The 22,236-nt window shown below is 40.3% G+C and overlaps 1 protein-coding gene across 4 annotated transcripts in view; it reads left to right on the top strand.

Moving 5' to 3' along the window:
- Window positions 1-22,236, top strand: part of LOC307173298 (serine/threonine-protein kinase WNK2) — a 73,992-nt gene that overhangs the window by 36,484 nt on the left and 15,272 nt on the right. For all 4 annotated transcript variants that reach the window (XM_079896311.1, XM_079896313.1, XM_079896314.1 and 1 more), the window contains exons 13-26: window positions 904-1,197; window positions 1,930-1,973; window positions 2,083-2,242; window positions 3,001-3,117; window positions 3,517-3,687; window positions 5,459-5,510; window positions 5,598-5,672; window positions 7,817-8,484; window positions 10,904-10,961; window positions 11,380-11,453; window positions 11,752-11,895; window positions 13,564-13,931; window positions 15,992-16,209; window positions 17,885-18,061. In XM_079896311.1, the coding sequence (XP_079752437.1) occupies window positions 904-1,197; window positions 1,930-1,973; window positions 2,083-2,242; window positions 3,001-3,117; window positions 3,517-3,687; window positions 5,459-5,510; window positions 5,598-5,672; window positions 7,817-8,484; window positions 10,904-10,961; window positions 11,380-11,453; window positions 11,752-11,895; window positions 13,564-13,931; window positions 15,992-16,209; window positions 17,885-18,061 (2,620 nt within the window). The remainder of the gene's footprint in view (window positions 1-903; window positions 1,198-1,929; window positions 1,974-2,082; window positions 2,243-3,000; window positions 3,118-3,516; window positions 3,688-5,458; window positions 5,511-5,597; window positions 5,673-7,816; window positions 8,485-10,903; window positions 10,962-11,379; window positions 11,454-11,751; window positions 11,896-13,563; window positions 13,932-15,991; window positions 16,210-17,884; window positions 18,062-22,236) is intronic.

Here is a 22,236-nt window from a genome sequence, read left to right on the forward strand (position 1 = left end):
ATAATTTGGTTACACTTTATTTTAAGGTGTACGTGTTGCAGTGTAATAATACATTTAAGTTATAAGAACTAACTACATGTACTTACTATAGGGTTAGGGTTAGTTGCATGCAATTATGCACAATTTATAGTAATTACTATAGTAAGTACATGCAACGTGTAAGGATGACACTGTAAAATAAAGTGTTACTGATAATTATTTTATTATTTACTCACCCGCATGTTGTTTGTTAAAAATGTATCTAAATGTATTGCCATATCTGCTTCACATGCTATTACGTGGTAAAGTCAGCATGAAACAGAAGTTGCAATACTCTTTTCAACAAGAACAGTTGTAGGGCTGGGCTTGATTTTTTTCTGTAGGGAGTCGATGGGATGGTTGGATTGTTGTGGTTTGCTATTGGTGGATCTCACGTGAGTGACAGGTTGCCCCGCCCACATCATCAGAGACGAGATGTGATTACAAGGCACATGAATTTAAAACAATGATGTGCGATGATAAATCATTTATTATAAACACTGCAATATTCCATAAAAACTAAGAATTGTCAATTCTGATTTCGTGGTGACTTTAAATACAACAACTGGCATGCTGCGTTGGGTCTGCTGAAAATAATAAGAATTGTTCCAAAGCAATCATAATAGTTGCCAAATTTTCTAATAATCAAATAATTTTCAGAAAAAAAAAAACATTTATGACCATACTAATTCAATGTTAATATTTAAATATTTTATAGTATTTACCCAAAAGTCATACTTTTCCTGTTTTTTTAAATTATTTTTATATATATATATATATATATATATATATATATATATATATAATATGAAAATCCATTGAGCTTTGTATAAGTGAATTTTACTTATGTATTGATTAATTTTTTTTTAAATCTGTATTTTTCAGGGATCCTTGACCAGCCAATGCCAAACCGTTCATGTGGACCAGAGCTCTTCCATCAGCCATAATGCACCTCAGCCTCCCACAATACCGCAGCTCTCGGCTTTTAGACCCGTCCTTGATACATTCAGCTCTGCTGTGCCTGTGGACCAAAACCAGGTTCCTCAGCTCGCGAGTCAAGCATCTTTACCCAACATTCCCAGTGCAGGAGCCGGTGCCAGCCTGAGTCAGCTAAACCTGGCGGGCAGCAGCAGTGCATGTGGAGGAGCTCCTCCGGGCCCCGCGGACGTGTCTACTGAGGTGACGCTTAACACATCAGTACAGTCACAATATGAATAGGAGTAGAAGTTCAAAAGGCAATCCTGGGTGGCGCGTTCTCGCGGTTCATTTTGAAACCTGAGGAGCTTTTTCTTAAGATTTTAAATCTCTCATTTGGTATCATGATTAGGGACTATCAGCAGAAATGATCCCTATTCATTTACAGTTTTTTCATGTTGGTTTGTTTTTACCCAAGTCAAGCCACCTTATACAGTAGCGCTTTATACAATACAGACAGTTTCAAAGCAGCTTCAGAGCACAGCAAACTTCATTAAATATGAGACCAATTCAAATGTTGCTGTATAGCAGCTCTACAGAAGACAATGTATTTATTCAGCTCAATTCAGTGTTGATTCAAAAAAAAACTATTTAGGCATACATTACAGAGAAAATGACAGGCTTGAATAGGCAATTTGCATCAACAATCTGTACAGCTATAAACAATTCTGATGGTACATTATCAAGGGAATAATCTATTTTGAAATGAAGTGCCAGTAATGCATAGATTTGTGTAGGGTGCACCAAGAGATATTGTAGATTATAAATGTAATTCATTCAGTGCCAAAAAGAATCATTTTGGTTGAATTTAAAAAATAGACTGTATTCTGTGTGTTTTTAATGCTTGTTAGAGTTTTGCATTGTTAGCTTAGCAACACTCTAATGGCAAACTCAGGTGTGATTGCCATTGAATTCATTGCCTTCTGTGCACTTTAGGTTGCCGATAAACAGGCAGCACCGGCCGGGTCCACGTATGACAGGTGCCGATTCTTTGTTCATAGATCATTGGCATATTCTCTGTTTCATCATGCATTGTTTCAAACCTTGTGCATACAGAAGCTCAATGATTGGATCTCTGCTCTTTCGCAGTATAAACTCAGATGCCACATCCGGTAAAGAGATGAGTGATGGGAACGAGGGCTCCAACAGAGCTCGCAGTGAATCACGAGTCCGAAAAAACCTTCGCAAAACATCGCGCACTCGCTCCCGACAAGACAAGATGAACAGATCCAAACTCACCATGATCAAAGTGAGTCCAGAGCACACAGTAAAACCAATGAAGCTTGTCCAGACATGATGTTTAGATATTAGCTTTCGAAAGATAAAGTGATCTGTCAACTGTTTAGTGGTATTTGGACTGTAATTGTTTCTCACGGGGATGTCTGTAAAAATAAATCTGCATGTTGTTTTTTTAAAACAGTTTCCAGCATTTCAGTAATAAAAGTGTCCATATTTAAAACATTATCGTGAACGGTGCCTAGCAGTGGTCAAAATGGATTTACACAATGATTTTTGGACTGATATTCAGGCAGCAATTAAATAACCGCACAACCTTGGTGTTCGTCAAAGAAACAGAAGGTAATTTGACTGGGATATTTCATGCAGGTCGTGGGAGAAAAACACTGACATTCTGGATTCAGAAGGCAATAAAGTGACTGACTAACTCCTGTGAATGCTGAAAATACCCCACGTCCCTATGAGAGACAATTACCGTCCGATCAGGGCTTTTGAGCAGTTCACGGGTCGAAGCTCAGACCTCAGTAACAATTTGGACATTAGAAAACATGTTTAACTTAATAGAATTTCACACATTTCTTTGTAAAACTGAGAATTTAGCTTAGATAATGCAGGCTGGTGTTTGATTTTATTCATCGGGATTTGATTGGATACTGGTTATTATGCTGTGATATTTTTGGCTAATATTATGTTCTTTCAGAAGCATTAAGAATGTAAATATAATTTTTTGTTGATGTTCCTGATGAAATATTTTCCTCAACTCTGTTACAGGTGTGTGACACAGGAGACAAGATGGTGGAGTGCCAACTGGAGACTCATAACCATAGGATGGTGACATTTAAATTTGACCTTGATGGAGACGCTCCAGAGGAGATAGCCACGTATATGGTGAGATCTGTCTCTTTCTCTCCCTATAGAAGAATGTGTTTGATGTGTTTAAACTCCTGTGCTAAAGTTTGTGGAAGCCTTTTTTTCCTCAAAGTGAATGAGATTTGGAGGGGGATTGGACCAACTATAATAATGAAATTACCATGTTTATTCACATGATTTTCATTATTTCTGATTTCTCTATTTTTGATTTTATTATTCATTTATGAATAGATAAGTCTGCCATTAGTGAAGATCTTCACAATATAACACTTCAGTTAAACCAAAAGCATCCAAGACCATGTGTCCACCAAAGTGTTTTTTAGCCAGCTGAAAATTCCAGACTGACCCATTTTTTTTTATTTGAGAACCATTGCATTGATTGCTAGATGGACATATCTGTTCTTCATGTTCCTCCAGGTTGAGAATGAGTTCATTCTGTTGCTGGAGCGGGAGATGTTCATCGAGCAGCTGAAGGACATCATGGATAAAGCCGAGGACATTCTGAGCGAGGACGCGGAGGGTGAGAAGGCCAACGTCCAGACCTCACCCCTCCGTCAGACGCCCGTCACCGCAGACTCCGGCGCACAGGTTTATTAATACATATATGATTTGGATGAAAATGTACAGCTGATCTCTTTGTCCTAACTGAGAGCTTTCAAAGTGGACACAACGACTGTGTTCTTGTATTAGCACACATAACGGGTCTAAAGGCACGCCTAAAGGAAAATATACTTTTCTCTGCTAAATCACTGAAGTGGTTTGTTTTGTAGTGGCAAATGAGGTGGGGTTGAAGGCTTTGAAAGCAAAGGCAAGGGACAAAAGGCAAAACCCAAATACTTCAGCTAACGTAAAATATATTCCCTTTAGAGGGAACTCAATGCTGCCGCTAGTGGGACACGTCCCACCGGAACCTGTTGTTTGAGGCACATGTAACAACAACACGCCATTCATGGCTAACACAGTGTGATGATGTAGCTTAGACGAACAATATCTGTTGAGTCATAAATGTGCAGCTCTGGTGAGCCTTCCTTTTCTCTCAGACCTGGAGACAGCCATACTCTCCTCGTGTGGCTCATTCGGCTTCGAGTTTTTGAATGTAGAGGGTCTGGGTGACCAGGGTTATGGCCGTGATGGGCTGGTTTAGAGAGGCAAGAATGTAATAGGTAATCGTTTGCGCCCTCACCAGGAACGAGTTCCTGGAGAGAAGAGCAGAAGGCGAATGTGGTTGCCCAAGAGTGGGGAGCGGAGGCGCCATAATAGGAGAAAACCACACACAAATCTGAGGGCTGTGAGTGTGGTGAAAAAGAGGACATTTATTGAGCGGGGCTGCTGCTAAAGCTCTCGCCTCCCCTTTTCATTCTTTTCTTCTCCTTTATTTCTTTTATTTCCTCTGAGAAGGGTGTTGGTGTACAAGAGCTTGTTTCTGGCACTCATGGCTATTATGTTAGGAGTGGGGTGGTCTAAACTGAGGGTTGGGCCAACTCCTTACCCCGAGAAATAAAGTGAGCTAAGCTTGTTTAATTAGGCCAGAGTAGCCTGCTGTTTGGCTCCTGATAGAACATTTATTATATTATATTATTATATTTATTATTTATTAGAGATGACTATCTACATTCTTTATGATCTCTTTTCTGTCACCTTGTCCAGGTCTGGATATGAAGTAAGGTTATACTCCTCATTGCCCCTGTCTACGGTTGGGGAAATTGTTAGAAGTGGATCATGGGCTTGATGTGGATTTTCTGGTAGCTCTGCTCTTCGGGATCGAGACTCTCCTGGAGCATGGCTTGGACTAGTTTGAGATTCCAATTGAAAATAGAAGCTTTAGGGCCTTTCTTAACATTGCTATATTAGTTACTGGAAGCAATGTTGTGCAAGGTGTGTACCGCACGCCCGCTGACACATTTATTGGTTCAAGGCTTAAGCCTTTGAGTTTTAGTGCCTAGGTTGTTAGATTGGTCGTAACCACAAGCAGGCGCTGGTCAGCATGACGTAGTTGGGATTGACGTCCCCATAGCATCAGGCGATGCAGTGTTGAGTTCCCTCAAAATAAAAGTCTAGGTTACATATGTAACCTGGTTCCCTGAGAAGGGAACGAGACACTGCGTCACGTTGCCATGCTTCGGGCATGCCTGAATATCGTCTGCCTTAAAACGACACGAATCTGATGACGCGTACTCGGGCGCCCTTCATATACGCTGGGGCATACCTTGTTACTCATCTCACTGTTTTTGTGCCATCTAGTGGTTTAGAGAAGAATAAAATCTGCCTTTTGCCTCTGTGTGCCTTTAGCCCTGTTGTATTTTACTGTGTAAATTCTGCATCACCAAACAGAACTGAACTTGTTGTCTTCTGTATTCAGGGGTCAAAACCTGAGCACACGCAGTCTGACCAGCTAGTCTATAAACAGAACGGTAAGTCTAAGACTCGTCATGTTCTACAGGTCTCACTGCAACGACTGTAGTATGAGCATTTAACCCACAGTCTTCCTCCATTTACAGTGCTTCACACCGGAAAGCGCTGGTTCATCATCTGTCCTGTTGCTGAGACGGCCGCGCCTGACCTAGAAGACACGAGTAATACAGCACACCTCAACTAATACTAAATGCACTGTTATAGTGCACTGCAAAAAATGACGTTCTTTCTCAGTATTTTTGTCTTGTTTTCCAGTACAAATATCTAAACATACTTGAATCAAGATATATTTACTTGAGAAGCAAGATGACTTGTTCAAAATTTAAAATGTATGATTCAAACAAGAAAAAATATGTCAATGTGGTCAGAAATTAGAATTAGAATTAGAATTAGAAACCTTTATTTATCCCACAATGGGGAAATTTGTTTGAGGAGAAAAATACAGCATAACATGAGGAGAGATGAGGAGAAAAAAGGCAACCCCCAGACTATGCTCCTGTAAGGAGGACAGTTTGGGAACAGTAAAAAACACCTCAGCAACACTAGCACATAATCCGTACACTCTACAACATGAACACACAAGACTTGCAACAGGGGAGGGGAGTGGGGGGTGGAGGTAACCCAGCATAGGCAAGCAGCCATCCGGTCCTGCAGCCATTACGGCGCTGGTCACAGACCCGCCTGTCAGACTGGGGGTACAAAGCGTCGAAGGTGAGGGATGGGGGGTGGGGGAGGGTGATTGCATATCTGTATATATGTAAGAGTTTGTGTATGTGTAGGCCTGGAGAGTCACTACGCCTGACATCATAATCTAGATGTCTCAGTCCGCAGGATGTCATAGCGATACACAGCAGGTGTCAGTGGGGAGTGGGGGAAGGAACGCAAGAGCGTCTCGCTGCAGTGCTCGTCCGGGGAGAGTTGTTATTCCAGTAGCAGCCAAGGCCAGTGCTGGTAGAGGGGGGCCGAAAGCAGATAAGATAGGGATTGTTTGGTCTTGGAACGAGTAGCCGCATTCCAATTTACACAGCTCCTGGTCCATTTGGGTCTCCGAAACGATCCATTTGCCTTTGCAAAGCTGTAAGCTTCTCCATGATGTTATCCATATAGTGGTTCATAGTCACAGTCTGAGTGCTGACAGCTCTGCCCACTGCTTCAATCATGACGGGCAACCTTGTAGGGTTTTGGACAGCTGTCACCGTCTTCTTTATTCCTCGATAAACCAGGGCAATGCCTAATCCAAACAGCAGAAAACCTGTTATCATGGTTCCGAATAGGTAGATATCTTCAATGTCCTCCACGGAAAGAGCCGCCAGACACACGACCCGCCACCTCTCCCACGCGACCATCGTGTAGCCAGCTGCGAACGTTCCGGCAGGGCAGTCAGGTTCCCCCGAACCCAAGCTTCTCGTCGAGAAGATGGTGTCAATTGCGTTGAGAGACCAGTTGATCAAATCCATAATTTCTTAGTTTGGAGAGCAGTGCAGAGAGAGTCTCTCAAAGTACAGTAGACTAGACGAGAGCAGCAAAGCAGGGGAGATAAGGGAGAGGAGAGGAAGAAAATGCGACCGCCTTCGTTGAGAGCCAAAGAGAAGAGGAACTCAAATATAAACAATCCTTGTGCTTTTAAATTGCATGTAAATCTCTCATTATGCTATATTATCACCAAATATTTGATTCAATCTTTTTGTCAACTTGATGTGCCCGTCCAGTTTTTCAGTGGCATTGGTTCAGCATTGCGACCATAATCGCGTTAAAGACAATGGAGAAATATAAAATTACTCATTTAAAAATGTTGATTTATATGTATAAAAAATATATATTTTAAGTTTATTGCATAGACACACATATTTAAACGGTTAGTTCACCCAAAAAAGAAAATTCTGTCATTAATTAATCACCCTCATGTTGTTACAATCACGTAAGAAAAAATAAATGGAGTTTTTACTTCAGGAAATGATTGTTGCGCTCTTTTAGCACAGGTTTTTTATTTATGTTTGGAACAGTTTTTGAGTGAAAAAGTTCAATCAAACTTATTCACCTCAAAAAACAGTGAGGCCTATGATCAGTCAGTTCCAAAAAGAGATACAAAACCTGTGCTAATTGAAAAGAGAACCAGTTCATAAAAAGACTGAATCCACTATTTGGTGATTTAATATAGCATAACAAGCGATTTACAATGCAATTTAAAAGGTCTGTCATTTTAGACTGGGAACTGGATTGGAAACCAAAACAAAAATGCCAAGTAAGAAATAATTTTTTTTTTGCAGCGTATGTGCTTGCTTACCGCTCACTCATTTTCTTCCAGACCCAGAGAGTTCCTCTACATCTCAAGCGCAGGATGTCAACAGTGCCAAACCTCTGCAGAAACAGCCATCAATGCCACCACAAGCGTCTCTCTCTGACAGCCCTCAGACTGCCTGTTCGCCGGGTGTTTCTATGGTTTCTGATATCCCATGCTGCCCAATTGCGCCACCTGTCTCTCTCGATGTCACTGCTCAGAAAGTCGACGAAACCCCTCAGCAGCCCGTGGCTCATGAAGGCAGCCCGAACGCAGAGCCGTGTGTCAGCCAGACTCCAGCCGTGGTGCTTCAGCAACCCTTTGCCACGCCCACTCCACAAGCTGCTGTCAGCAGCAGCCAATCGCAGCCTCCGAGCAGCAGCCAATCACAGCCTCTGAGCATCAGCCAATCACAGCCTCTGAGCATCAGCCAATCACAGCCTCCGAGCCCCACCCATCAGCCCCAACCCGCCACAGCATCGCAGACGCAGCCGGCCGAGTCCGACGGCGAAGGGCCGCCCCGACTGGAGTTCACTGACAGAACCATAAAGACTCTGGATGAGAAACTTCGAAACCTTTTGTACCAGGAGTACCACCCATCGCAAACCACAAGCTCCGCCTCCGAGCCGCCGGGATCCCCGCCGCTGTCAGACAGCCAAGGCAGCGATGGAGCCGTGAGGAACGCAGAGAAACTGGTAAAGTTTAATAACTTTTCCCTCACACTGCCAGCTGTCAGGTTGTTTTGTTAAGATTAATAGCTGATAATAATTCAATTCACATTTATTTGTATAGCGCTTTTCACAATATACATCGTTTCAACGCAGCTTTACAGAAAATGCCACATTTTCAGTCCACATTACAGTTTAGAGTGAACTGTAATCAGAGGTGACTGTCTAAGTTATGTATTTCAGAAATGTACATATACAAAATCGCAGTTAGCGAAACATTTATTAATTTAAACAATGGTATAATTTATGGCAAAAACAATGAGCTCATTGAAGTAATGAAGTATGGAACTTAAATCCATACTTTTTGTAGGAATTTTTTTTTTTTTTTGTAAAATCAATCCTCCTCCATTCCCTCACACTGCCAGCTGTCAGGTTGTTTTGTTAAGATTAATAGCTGATAATAAAATGGGTAACACTTTACAATAAGATTCATTAGTTAACATTAGTTAACTACCTAGTTAAGAAGAACTAAGAATGAACAATACTTCTACAGCATTTATTAGTCTTAGTTAATATTAATTTCAACATTTACTAATACGTTATTAAAATCAAAGGTTGTATTTGTTAACATTAGTTACCATAAACCCTCTTACTTTCTGTATCAATAGTTATATCCTAACATATTTATTTTTTAATTAATTTTGCTTGATGGCACAATACAGCTTGACATCAGATGCAGTGTTTCAGATAACGTAACTTTCAGATAACGTTAGTTTCATTTCGTAACTAAATCAAATCATCATGAATCATTTATATTAATTTAGTATTAGATTTTATCCAAAGCAAATAAAAATCAAGAGAAATAAATGCATTTAAATATTATGACCTTTTCTTAACAATGCACCATTAAATTAAGTTTTAGTCTAAGTGGTCTCATGTATAAATGTGTAGTGAATTAGCTCTAAAGAAATATTAATAATCAATCATTACTTGTTATAATTGATTATGAATATTTGGATCAGTTAATAGAATTAACAATGTTGTAAAATCAATATTACAATCAATTAACCTGTTTGTGCCGTGAACACTCAGTGTTAATTGTTTATTAATTCTAAGAAATGTACATTTCCAGGGCATGGGAAGTGTCTTTCTTACTGTACAGTTCTACTAAGAGCCTGTAGTCAAAATCTATGATTAGAGACTCCAGATATGAGCTTGAGACACGGACAACTTTACGTGTGACATGAATACGACTTTATTAACTAGTCTAAACACTTAAACTACTCTAACATACACACACATACATGCATACCGTTTACCAAGGGAAAGAGAGCCCGAAGCAGAATACAGGAGAGCAAGAAGTTATAGCATTGTTTGAACTTCAGCAGATCAACAGCCTTGAGCAAACCTCCAGTTTAGTTCTAACACGCCCTTCTTTAAAGGGGTCAGGATACTTAATGTATCAAATAATGAGACTAAGCTTGATACTTGCATGTCTCGCCCATTTGAATTAAACTGTCCTGATGCAATTCGTTGAGGCTCCAGTTGATCTTTGCTGATGTGGTCTTGATGAGAGAGAACCAGTGGGAGTCAGAGGATCTTTGGTGAATGGAAAGACAAGACCACAGCCTGGCACAAGCTTGGGGGTCATTAGAAACTTCTAGTTCAGCATCATCTTCACGTCAGGATCTTGTGATCAGTGATTTTTAAAGCGTGAAGATGTCACACCCTCTGGATGGTTGTGAGCTGATAAGAAGTTGAGGGAATTTCTTTACGACCCTTTGTTCAAGCAGATCTTTGAACATGTAATTTGATTAGATGTTTAACAAATTAATCTTCAAGATTCTTATAATACTAATGCGTCACAAAGATAGCAAAATGTAGTGTAAATTAACAAATGGGGGACGAAGATTGGAGTTTATAGAGACTAAACATGCCACACATATGATTTTGGTTAACCATAGTATGCCAGTCTGAAACATTAACCCAAAAGAGTTTAAAAGAATACAAAAGCCAAACCACATAAAAGGAAAATCATGAGATGGGAAAATTAGATACATGTTTATATATTTCTCAAGTGGTTATATTTATATAGTATTAAAAGGGTTTATTTCTCCTTCTCAGCAAGAATTAAGTGAGATCCACAACTCTGTACTGTATATTCGTTTTGGGGTTGTAAAAGCTCTTATCAGTCTCAGTGTGTCCTGTAACAGGACTCCGGGTTCTGCCAGTGTGTTCGCTTCATTCGGGATGTTAGTTTTGGGGGAAGTTTCATAGACCTTTGTTGGGAGAGTGAGTCTGCTGGATTATTCATTAAATATAATGAATACTTTGTGTGTCTGATTGGTCCAGATGCTACAAATGTTTCTTTTCTCCAGTTTGTTGCTATATTTTTGCTATACTGTATTTCTCAGATTTAATTTCAGTTATTCTCTGTCTCTTTCAGCCTCAGATTCCAGAGAGGTCTGACAGTCTTGGGACCTTGAGTGACTCTGCTGTTGCCCGTAAGTAATGTGTGTGTGTGTGTGTGTGTGTGTGTGTGTGAGTGAATGTTAATTTATGGATGCAAGTATTCAAAAACACACAGAGAACTGTGTGCTTAAATTAGTACTTAAACAAGCTAAATTGGCCATTTGGAAGACCTGTAGAAATGTAACACAAATGTACTGCAAACGTTTACTGCTTTGGTGGAATCTAGAATGAGAGTGGAATGTAAATCCTATCAAATTACAAGGTGTTTGGTCTGTGAATGGTGCTTTATTGTCATTCTGTGAAGACGTCTGGTGGTCCATTTTAATCGTTTTTATGATTTTGAGATTATTATTTTTTTTTGTATTTTGAGCACTGCATGTTGTGTTTTTGTGCATGTTTAAATAAAGAGTTTTAAAAGTCAGAGCCTCTCTCTTATTCTCTGTCCATCAGCGTTCAGAAGACCCCTGAGCAGAGCGGACTCCGGGGCCGGATCAGGCACTCACGCATCCAAGAGCCACTTCCAGGTCACAGCCCGTCATTAACTATTACTCAAGCTCCTTATTCACTGAGTCCCAAATTGTATGCGCTTTTTCGTATTCGTGATTCGGTGGCTCTGAACTGTCAAAACACTTCTCAAAAGGCTTGCTATGGATGCGAAAAACGCAGAAAAGTTTCGGAGCTAATGTGTAAACATGATTGACACAAATGTATTTTTTAATGTGCGAAAATGTCGGACGAGAATTTCTGAATTTCTGTGTGCAAGGACCATATGATGCTCCTCAGGTCTTGGTTCGCTGACGCTGTGAGTTTGTGTCGCTGCAGATTGTGCCGACTGATTCAGACGTGTCTTCTCATGATGGTGGAGGAGATCCTGTGATGGATCTGGAGTCGGGATCTGAGAACAGACACAGATCCACATCAAAGTCAGCGAGCAAACGTTACTCAGCTCCTCCGGACTTCTATCAGGTCTGTCTGCAGCGTTTGGAGGAACACTACTCATTGTGCACCTCCATTATGGCAAAAATCATAATCACGGGTGTAAGAAAAAGGTCCTCAAAATATTTACATAAGACAAGTGAACAGTCAGCAATACAATAAGAACAAAGAAACTAATTATAAATAAAACTGACAGATAAATACAACAGAACAAAAATACAAATTAAATAGTGTTTTAAGTTTTCAGGAACATACAAGGAACAGTAATAGCCAACAATTTATAATCAAATGTAAAATCACACTGTTATATAACATATATAGTATATAATGTCATATAATGACATATATAATGTCACTGCATAGTCTTACTGTACACATTAAATATAGATTAATCCTTATTAAAGCTACTTCATAAGCTACTTAAGTTATTCTGTCGTGATCAGTGAGTGATTGTCCTTTTGTCTATTGTTGTTTGATGAACATTAATGACACAGACAGCATCAGGTTTATTAGGCTGCTGTCTCTTTAAGAGCTAATGCACAGATCCAATATACCGATACACACACAATCTTTCTCAACTGTGAGCGTTTACTAAAGACATAACCCACTGTGTTTACGTGAACACTCTCCAAACAGGCATTTTGACATTTTATGCGTGTACTAGAGATACGCGGATGGGCTATTATTTCATCCGCAACCGCATCACAAAACTCATAATCCGTCCGCACCAACGTTTTTGACCAATTTTCAAAACCGCACCCGCCCGCCATCCGCTGATTGGTGTATACATATATTTTTCATTTGATTGGCTCAACCGCCCGCCACCCGCCCGAATTTAATTAAAATATTATTTTTCGTGACGTCATCCGCCCGATCCGCGGTATATCCGCGGAGTCCGCGGCTGTAACCGCCATGTAACCGCCAACCGCGCATCTCTAGCATGTACGCGTTTAGCTGCGTATCCGAAGCCCGTTTGCTTATCCGCATCTGGCTCCGTCTCGGAGTTTGCACACAGAAAGCTGTCTGGGGAACAGAGTCTCTTTTATGACTCATAATTTGATCAGAATTTTAGATGTTTGTGTCAAAATTTGGATAATAAATGCAAAATAAGTGTATTTTTAGCATGCCACTCACTGAATAATGTAGCGTGATGAAGTCATGTGACCGCAATGTAACACACTAATGTTTCACACACACTGCTCATTATTCCATCAAACACAGCCTCCGTCAAATAAAACCATTTCATTCAGTCAATATTTTATTTTATTGTATAGTTATTTATTTAGTTGTATTCATTCATTCATACATTGATTCCTTCATTCATCTCTTCGTTCATCATTATTCATTATCCATCCATCCAATCTTTATTTATTTGTATAGTTATTTGTTTAGTTGTATGTATATTCATTCATCCATCCATCTATATTTTTTATTTTAGTTGTTCGTTCGTTCATTCATTCATTCATTCATTCATTCATTCATTTACTCTTCATTCTTGTTTTATATACTATTCATTCTTTATTTATAATTTCTTCATTCATCATTATTTATGTATTTATTTATTTTAGTTTTTAATTTATTCTGTTATTTATACTTAATTAGGGTTATTTGCATAAACTTTGTTCTTTGTTTAAGGAGTCTGACATAGCTTGTCAATATCATACATTTACATTTCTTTTACTTTTTTCTTATTTTCAGGACACACCTACTTCCTTTCCAGAGTCCAGACCCACAATGCCTAGCGCTCGGAGCTGTCAGTCAGCTGACGGGACGATGCAGTGCCTGTCCTCTGACTCCGGAGAGGAGGATCCGAGCGAGACCCCGTCCATCAGGCCCTCGGCTCCGGCTCCGGCCCGGTCCGACTTCATGAAGCGTGCGGTGGCTTTCCTGCGGCGCTCGGGTCACAGTAGCAGCGTGCAGAGCTCTGATTCGCCCTCGTGTCCTGTGGCGAACGGACACGCCCCTTCGGTCACAAGCCACGCCCACTCTGCTTACGTCAGCAGCGATAACGACTCTGAATTTGAGGACGCTGACATGAAACGAGAGTTGCAGAAGCTGAGAGAGAAGTGAGTAAAGCTACATGTGCTAACATTGGCCCAGTCCAGGAGTGAAAACTTATTAACACAGGTTCTTGTTCTTGTGCACAATTTGTCAGTGCACATTATTAAACTTGGTAATCTTTCACCACAATGTAACAGTTGCTTCACTTCTGAAACGACTTTTCTTTTTTGGCCAAAAACATCATATATCATCATATAATATAAGAACATTTTTCACCATTTGTTTATTTCCCAATTGATTAAATCAAGCCCCCTCCTACTTTTTTCTTTGTTATACTGGTAAATATTGCACAAAACAAACAGCGTTTTGACTTACTTAAATATTAAACTACAAGAAGCGACAAAATCAATCTAAAACCACAGCCAATCAGAAGAGCGAGTGGGCGGAGTCTCTCTGCAAGCGCACTGCACTCACAACCAAATCAATCAAAATCACAGCCAATCAGAAGAGCGAGTGGGCGGAGTCTCTCTGCAGGCGCACTGCACTCACAATCAAATCAATCAAAAATCACAGCCAATCAGGAGAGCGTGTGGGCGGAGTCTTTGCAGGCGCACTGCACTCACAATCAAATCAATCAAAAATCACAGCCAATCAGGAGAGCGTGTGGGCGGAGTCTTTGCAGGCGCACTGCACTCACAATCAAATCAATCAAAAATCACAGCCAATCAGAAGAGCGAGTGGGCAGAGTCTCTCTGCAGGCGCACTGCACTCACAATCAAATCAATCAAAAATCACAGCCAATCAGAAGAGCGAGTGGGCAGAGTCTCTCTGCAGGCGCACTGCACTCACAATCAAATCAATCAAAAATCACAGCCAATCAGGAGAGCGTGTGGGCGGAGTCTTTGCAGGCGCACTGCACTCACAATCAAATCAATCAAAAATCACAGCCAATCAGAAGAGCGAGTGGGCGGAGTCTCTCTGCAGGCGCACTGCACTCACAATCAAATCAATCAAAAATCACAGCCAATCAGGAGAGCGTGTGGGTGGAGTCTTTGCAGGTGCACTGCACTTGCTACAAAATGGATAAGCATATAATCAGATTCACAAATATTACACCATTTTAATATTATTACATACTGAGTGACTAAAACAAGCTCTTGTCATAGAAAACACTTGTTTTATTCACAGTTTGAACGTTCTTGTTTATTTTCTTCTAATTTATTTTTAAGATCTGAGATGAATTATCCATTGTTACTTTCAGTACAACTATAAAGGTCACGCAAAATGATATTCAAACTCACATTAGATGCTTTTAACATTAAATAAAACACATAATCTATGTATGTTGTTGTTCCAGCCAGCTGGTTCAGACAAAAACTCTGATTAACATAGAAAAGATGCCTTTTATCGAGCATCGCATCGCGTCCGGTTAGGACACTGTTTTATGTGTCCTGAACAACAGTGAAGGACCTCCTGCTTCTATAACACAGAATAATTGTGCCAAAATAAGGGTTTTCAAGTTATAAAAATAAAACTGTGCAATCAAACATCTGATGAGTTGACCACTTCTAACGGGATCAGCTGAGACCAGGAGTAAACCGGCCCCTGTAAGAGGAAACTGATGTGTATTTTAACATGATTGAACATGACAGGGTTGTCAACTTTGGTTGCTTGGCTGGAGTGAGATTTCTTACTGACTAATATATTAAAAATGCATATTTTATTCTAAATTATTGCGCTCATTTCTCTCTTGTGTGTTTGCACGTTATAGCTATAGTTGTTCAATTGTACACATTTACGGCAAACTGTTGCGAAATAAAAATTTGCATAATTATAATATATCTTGATTGCATTAAACTCACTTTCTCGGCACCTGACATGGTTCAAATTAAACTCTTATACATAAAACATATCAAAGTCCCTTAAATTGAGTCGAGTCCTTTTGTCAATGTGGTTTGCTTTGTCCTTTTATCTTACAAACACATTTTCACTTCTGTAAACTGAATTTCACTGGCCAAATAGAACATTTCCCCGACAGAATCACATGTTTCTTTATGCATGCATTCATGGCTCGACAGTCAAAACAAGCAGATGAAAAGCCTGACTCAATGTTTTCTCCCTGCAGGCACATGAAGGAGATCTCTGAGCTTCAGGCCCTTCAGAGAGGAGAGATCGAGCAGCTGTATTCTCAGTTAGGTCGGCCCGTTCCCCCCAGCGTGGGCTTCTTGCACGCAGTGCCGCCTACAGGCCGACGCCGCAGAGCCTCCAAACACAAGCTGAAGGGAAGCCGACTGCTCAATCCCATGGTGCAACACCTCAGGAGCAACCGAAGCAACAGCTCAAGTATGTATGCAAGCATCTGTGTCAGAGTACCAGCTTTAAAGTCCCCCTGTAGTTAGTCATTTTATCACTTAAAACTCATCTTTAATCACCAAAATTACATATTTAGACGTTTTTTCCTTAAATTTTTTCATGCCTTAAAATATCTTGAATGTAACTCGACACCCTTGCCTCATTTAGTATGTGCAGTTCTATGAATATGCAAATGAGCCCCGCCTCCACTCACTCACTCAGCTCAGAGATCCACTGGTTGACGATCACACGTTGATCTGATTGGTTACAAGGTAGTTTGTGGCGTCAGAAACACCAGCGATTTCAAAGCGTGTTTTTGAGACTGTCTTTGGTTCACTGCAGTTTTAAGGAGGAAATACTCAGCAATGCTGTCGATATAAACAACATTAAAAGCTGGATTTTCACCACAGGGGGACTTTAAGTTTAGGTATTGGTTAGGATTAAGGGATATAGAATATGGTCATGCAGAATAAGACATTAATATGTGCTTTATAAATACTAATAAACAGCCAATATCCTAGTAATATGCATGCTAAAAAGCAACAAGTTAATAGCGAGAATTGGACCCTAAAGTGTTACCATTACATGTAGTTAATTATTATTACTCAATACCTAAATGTATAATTACGCTGCAACACGGACAGCTTAAAATAAAGGGTTCCACTTTATTTCAATAGTCCACTTTAGACATTCTACCAACTATAAGGAACTTTTCAACTACATGTCAACTAACTCTCATTAGAGTATTAGTAGACTGTTAGGTTATGGTTAGGTGTTAGTGTTCGGGTTAGTAGAATAAGTTGACTTGTAGTTTTCAAGTTCCTTATAATGAGTAGAATATCTGTTGAGGAGCATCAAAATAAAGTGTTAGCAGATATTCTACTGATACTCTAATAAGAGTTAGTTGACATGTAGTTGCAAAGTTATTGATAGTTAGTAGAATGTCTAAAGGGGACTATCAAAATAAAGTGTTACCAAATAAAGTGTAACCGAAAGCTTTCAACCCCTCAATGGAGGTTTGGGTTTGTTCGGAAGTTCGAAATGGGAATTTCATAAGTCTGATCTCTTAGAAAAGATACGTAGTCAGAACATCCATGAAGGTCTGTGCTTAAATAGAAGAACAGTAGTTTGGCTTTGTCAATCCAACATAATACTTATATTTTCAATGATAGCATTTTTAAATATCCCATCTCTTCCAGTTTTGTGCAACCCATGCATCTTTAATCTTTAAAGGGATAGTTCACCCAAAAATTGCAATGCACCTTTGGCGTAAGTCGAATTGCGTAGGCCGTCTGCCGAAGCTAGTTATTTTTAGTTTTTCAAGTTTTAAATATGGATATTTTTCTTACACAAATGCATCGCTTTGCTTCAGAAGGCCTTTATTAACCCCTGGAGTCGTATGGATTACTTTTATGATGAATGGATACACTTCTTGGGGCTTCAAATTCTCGTCCTCCATTCACTGCCATTATAAAGCTTGGAAGAGCAGGACATTTTTTAATATATCTTTGACTGTTCGTCTGAAATAAGAAAGTCATATACACCTATGATGGCTTGAGGGAGAGTAAATCATGGGGTAATTTTTTATTTTTGGGTGAACTATCACTTTAATTCCACCAATATTAAACCCAGATTGTCACCATTAGCCGTCTGTGTTCTCCTGTAGCCGATACGTGCTCCAGTGCGTCAGGTTCTCCGGTCAAGAGCTCTGTGGGTTCCAGCACTGCCAGTCCCGTGTCAGAACCACTGGAGCCGGTCCAAACCCAGCAGCCCTGCTCGCTCAAGGGCTCTCTGTCCTCCGACAACATCTATGGCCCCAACACACACACCCCACCCAGACAAGGTGAACACACACACGCCGCTGTCATCTAGAGGAGCCTGTCGAGCTGAGGCTGCACACACAGTGTCTGCTGTAAATGCGTCTTCCGCTGCCCTAACCGGCCACGGTGCGGCTAGCGTCTCACTGCCGTAACAATCACGGATTATGTGAAGCAAGACTTTACACTGCCAAAAAATGCTTTTCTTACTTAGTATTTTTGTCTTGTTTCTAGTTCAAATATCTAAACATTCTTAAATCAAGAAGCATAAATCAATTACTTAAGACATTTAGAATAAAAATGTATTTAATAAAATTGAGTTTTTGCTTAAAACAAGCAAAGTTTTAAAGCCTTAAATCTTAAGATTTTTTTTCTTACCCCATTGGCAAATAATTTTGCTTGTTTTACGCAAAAACTCACTTCATTTTATTTATTTTAATCAGAAAACAATATAGAATTTCTTATGTAATTGATTTATGCTTCTTGATTTAAGAATTTTTAGATATTTGAACTGGAAACGACAAAAATACTGAGAAATAAAAGCTTGTTTTGGAGTGTAGTGTTTGGAGCAACACATAGACACCAAAGCATATGATTCATTGGTAGAAACTGGCTCGGACGCAGCGTGACGCTCATTTACAGCTGATTTGCAGAAGACAAAAGTGTCAGAGATGCCTCTCTGTGACTCATATCTCTCTCCTTCTCTGTTTTTGTCACATATCTCACTCACTCTCTCACACTCATGGGGTTATTTCACAGTCTCTCATGTGCGCTCAACTCATTTACTTCGTTTAAATGGAGTCAGAATGTGACATTTAAACGGCTCCTTAATTGCTCTGTCACATGATTTCTTGGACGGCAAAGGAAGATTGCGTGATGCTCATACTGTGTATGAAACATTCTTATGGGTCAGTAGACACTTTCACACATTTAGTCTTTGCCGTAATGCCTCCAATTTAGAGGTCATTTAGAGGTTAAATGTCTCCATTTAGAGGTCATGTGTGAGCGGGAAGGCAAATTATCTTTTGTATTTTGCCAAATTAAGGAGTTATTACCACAAAAGTTCTTTATTGATGCTATATGTGAACAAGTCTATCATATGAATAGTTTGTGCCAAAGACTTGGGGCAAACTGCATATGCTGTACTCTGATGTTGCGGTGGTGCTTATGCAGAAACAAGAGCTTGAATCTGGCTCATGTCATTTCCCTATTCCTCTGTTGTTTCCTTTCACCTCCACCTTTGAAGTGAATCGTAAAAGTCCCCAAAATATAAGGAAGATACTGAGGAAAACCAGCTCAGGCCCTCCGGTTGGATGGAAGGTTCACCTTCCAACTGATGTTCCTGAGTGGCCTAACCAGAGCCTCAACTTTAACCCCACTAAGAATCTGTAAAGGACCTAATGATTGTGGAACAGCAATGCTCTCAACTTCACAGACCTTGAGAGGATCCATAAAGAAGAATCCCCAAAAGAAGGTGTGCATCATACCCAGTTTTAATTGCTGAAGCACCCTTGGTAGCCCAGGACTTAGGAGCTGTTTACACGACACCGTTTTCAACTGAAAACATTCAATTTTGTATGCATTTTGGACGTTCATTTATACAACAACAGCGTTTTGGGTGCCTGAAAACGCAAACTTTTGAAAAACTGGTTTCAAAGTGCAAGTTTTTGAAAACTGTCTCCGTGTAAACAACAAAAAGGTGAATCGTATGTCGTCTGTACGTGGAAAACTCAAAAGAAAAACTTCTCAGTTTTAAGCGTATCATTGTCGTACCCTAAGAATAGGGTCTGAATGCATATGTAACTGATTTTATTTTATTTTACTGCAAGAAAGTGAATAAAAATGCAATGCAGTCTGAATATTTTGTGAATGTGTTGTATATATTTCCATTGTAGCTGGTTAAAGATTTTATACCTGGAGAAAACGATCCGTTAGCATTCAGTAAATCTGTAACGGCCTCACGGACAAAGCCTGTGCTCTGTCCCATTCTCCAGCTCAAAGGGTGGAGGAGAAAATCTAAGACTTACTAAGACAATAGATAAGTTACAAGAAAGAACACAAGCTTGACAGAAAGGTCTCAGCCAGCTAATCCCATGCATAATACAGGAGACAAGTGAAAAAACACCATTAACTGGTGTATGCTCAGCAGTAGTCGCTGCTACACTCACTTTAAGTGTAGCTGAGTCCACGCATGCAGAAAAACACTCCTGAAGGTATGGCAGAACCAGAGGTGGTGTTAGACTTCCGCATTGTCAGGGTCGGAAAAATTCTGTCATAATCTATTGTTACCCGTCATTTTTAATCATGAATTTATAGGACGAGAATATAGGCTAGATTTAGCATTTATTTATTTTTGAGGAAAACGGATGAACAGAGAGTGTTTCACCTTCAGTGTTTTCACCTTCAGTGTAATCTGTCAAAATAATGGACAGCATTCAGATTTTTCCATCAAAAAATTCTGTAAATTATGGAAAATTTCAGTTAACGTAAACCTCTGGCCAGAACTGAAGCAAGAAGGAATGACCCAAATTCAAATTTTGCTCTCTACGCAACTGCAAATATCTGCCACTTAGGAAAATACAGCCTCCTAGTAGAGGGAGCCCTTGCTTCCAAAAGGGTCTCTGTAACCTCAGACAAAAGACCAGAATTAACCAGATACCCCCAATCAAATGCCAAACTCAAAGTTTCCTTCCGGAGATGCCACATACTGCCCTGAGGCTGTGAGAGTTAATCCACTCTGATCTGTATTTCCTACGGACTCTCATCCAGGAGAAACACCAGATTCAAGAAACATACCAAGACGCACTTCCCACACTCTTAGAAGGACTGGCGTAAGCAGACTTATCAGTGGGAAGGCATACAGATATGGGCCATCAGCCAATCGTGAAGCCAGGGTGTTTATCCCAAGAGTTGGAGAACACAAATCAAAGGGGGAGCTGGACTCTTTCTCGCCAAATCAGACCCATGGTATGAGCCTGCAACCTCTGTACTCTGGGCCTCAACCCTTACCTTCAGAGAAGATCTGCTCCCACATGCAACTGACCTGGGATATGCACCGCCCTCAGTGACAGAAGTTTGTTCTGCGCCAAATGAATGTTCCACACTAAACACCACATGGGTCACCAACACCTTCAGTTTATGTAAGAAACTACTGACATGTTGTCTGTCATGAGAACCACATACCAGGCTCAAATGTCCTGAAAGAAATAACTTGTTAGTAGAAAAACTGCCACCATCTCTAGGTAATTTCCGTGCCACATGATATGATCGCACTTCCGGACTCCATGGGCTGAAAGTGACATGTATGGTACCCCATTCTAGTGATGGGAAGTTCGGATAATTTTACTGACTCTCTCGTTCGATCTTGTTCATCAAAATGAACAAATCTTTATTCAAGTCATTCCATTCATTTAAGTGGCTTTAAATGTTATACTTTTAACAGTCAAATTCCCCGAACACATCTAACATGCAATCTTGATCATATTCTGAATTAAGAAGCCATTATAATACAGCCAAAGATAATTTACAGGGAACATAAATATTTACTTTACCTTTGAAGTCTTTCGTTCAATTGTCATGTGACCGACGCAATGAACATTAATGACCCATCACTACCCCATACGAATTCGTCCTCTGCATTTAACTCATCTAAGTTAGTGCACACACATTAGGAGTAGTGAGCAGTGAACAAACACACACTGCAAACTGTGGACACACACCTGGAGCAGTGGGCAGCTATTTTTGCTGTGGCGCCCAGGGAGCGATTGGGGGTTAGGTGCACCTCAGTCATTTCCTGCCGGTTTTGAGAATCAAACCTGCAACCTTTGGGTTACCAGTCTTACTTGGCCAGACAATTGGACGTTCTTTGTAAAGTGCGTCCAACCTACTGATGAGGTGTTTGTCGAAATAGTCTTGTGTTGACAGAATCTGCCCGTCAGGAAATGTTAAAATGGCAAGACTCAAAATCTGATGTAGCTGATGAGCTGATATAGTTGCTTGACAGTGACCAGTGTCACTGGTCAGTGCAAGAGAAATGAGGGGTGTAGAATAGTAATGTGCCTCTATCAGAAGTAGACCTTCCTAAAGGGGACCCTGAAGTGGCTGAGCAGCAGGAAAACCCTATCCCAACTGGAAGATTGTATGACCTGATTTAAAATAAGGGACCCAGCATGCACCATGTAAGAACATCACTGTAAATGAG

This window comes from Squalius cephalus (assembly GCF_949319135.1).
Source record: "Squalius cephalus genome assembly, chromosome: 16".
Taxonomy (NCBI): domain Eukaryota; kingdom Metazoa; phylum Chordata; class Actinopteri; order Cypriniformes; family Leuciscidae; genus Squalius; species Squalius cephalus.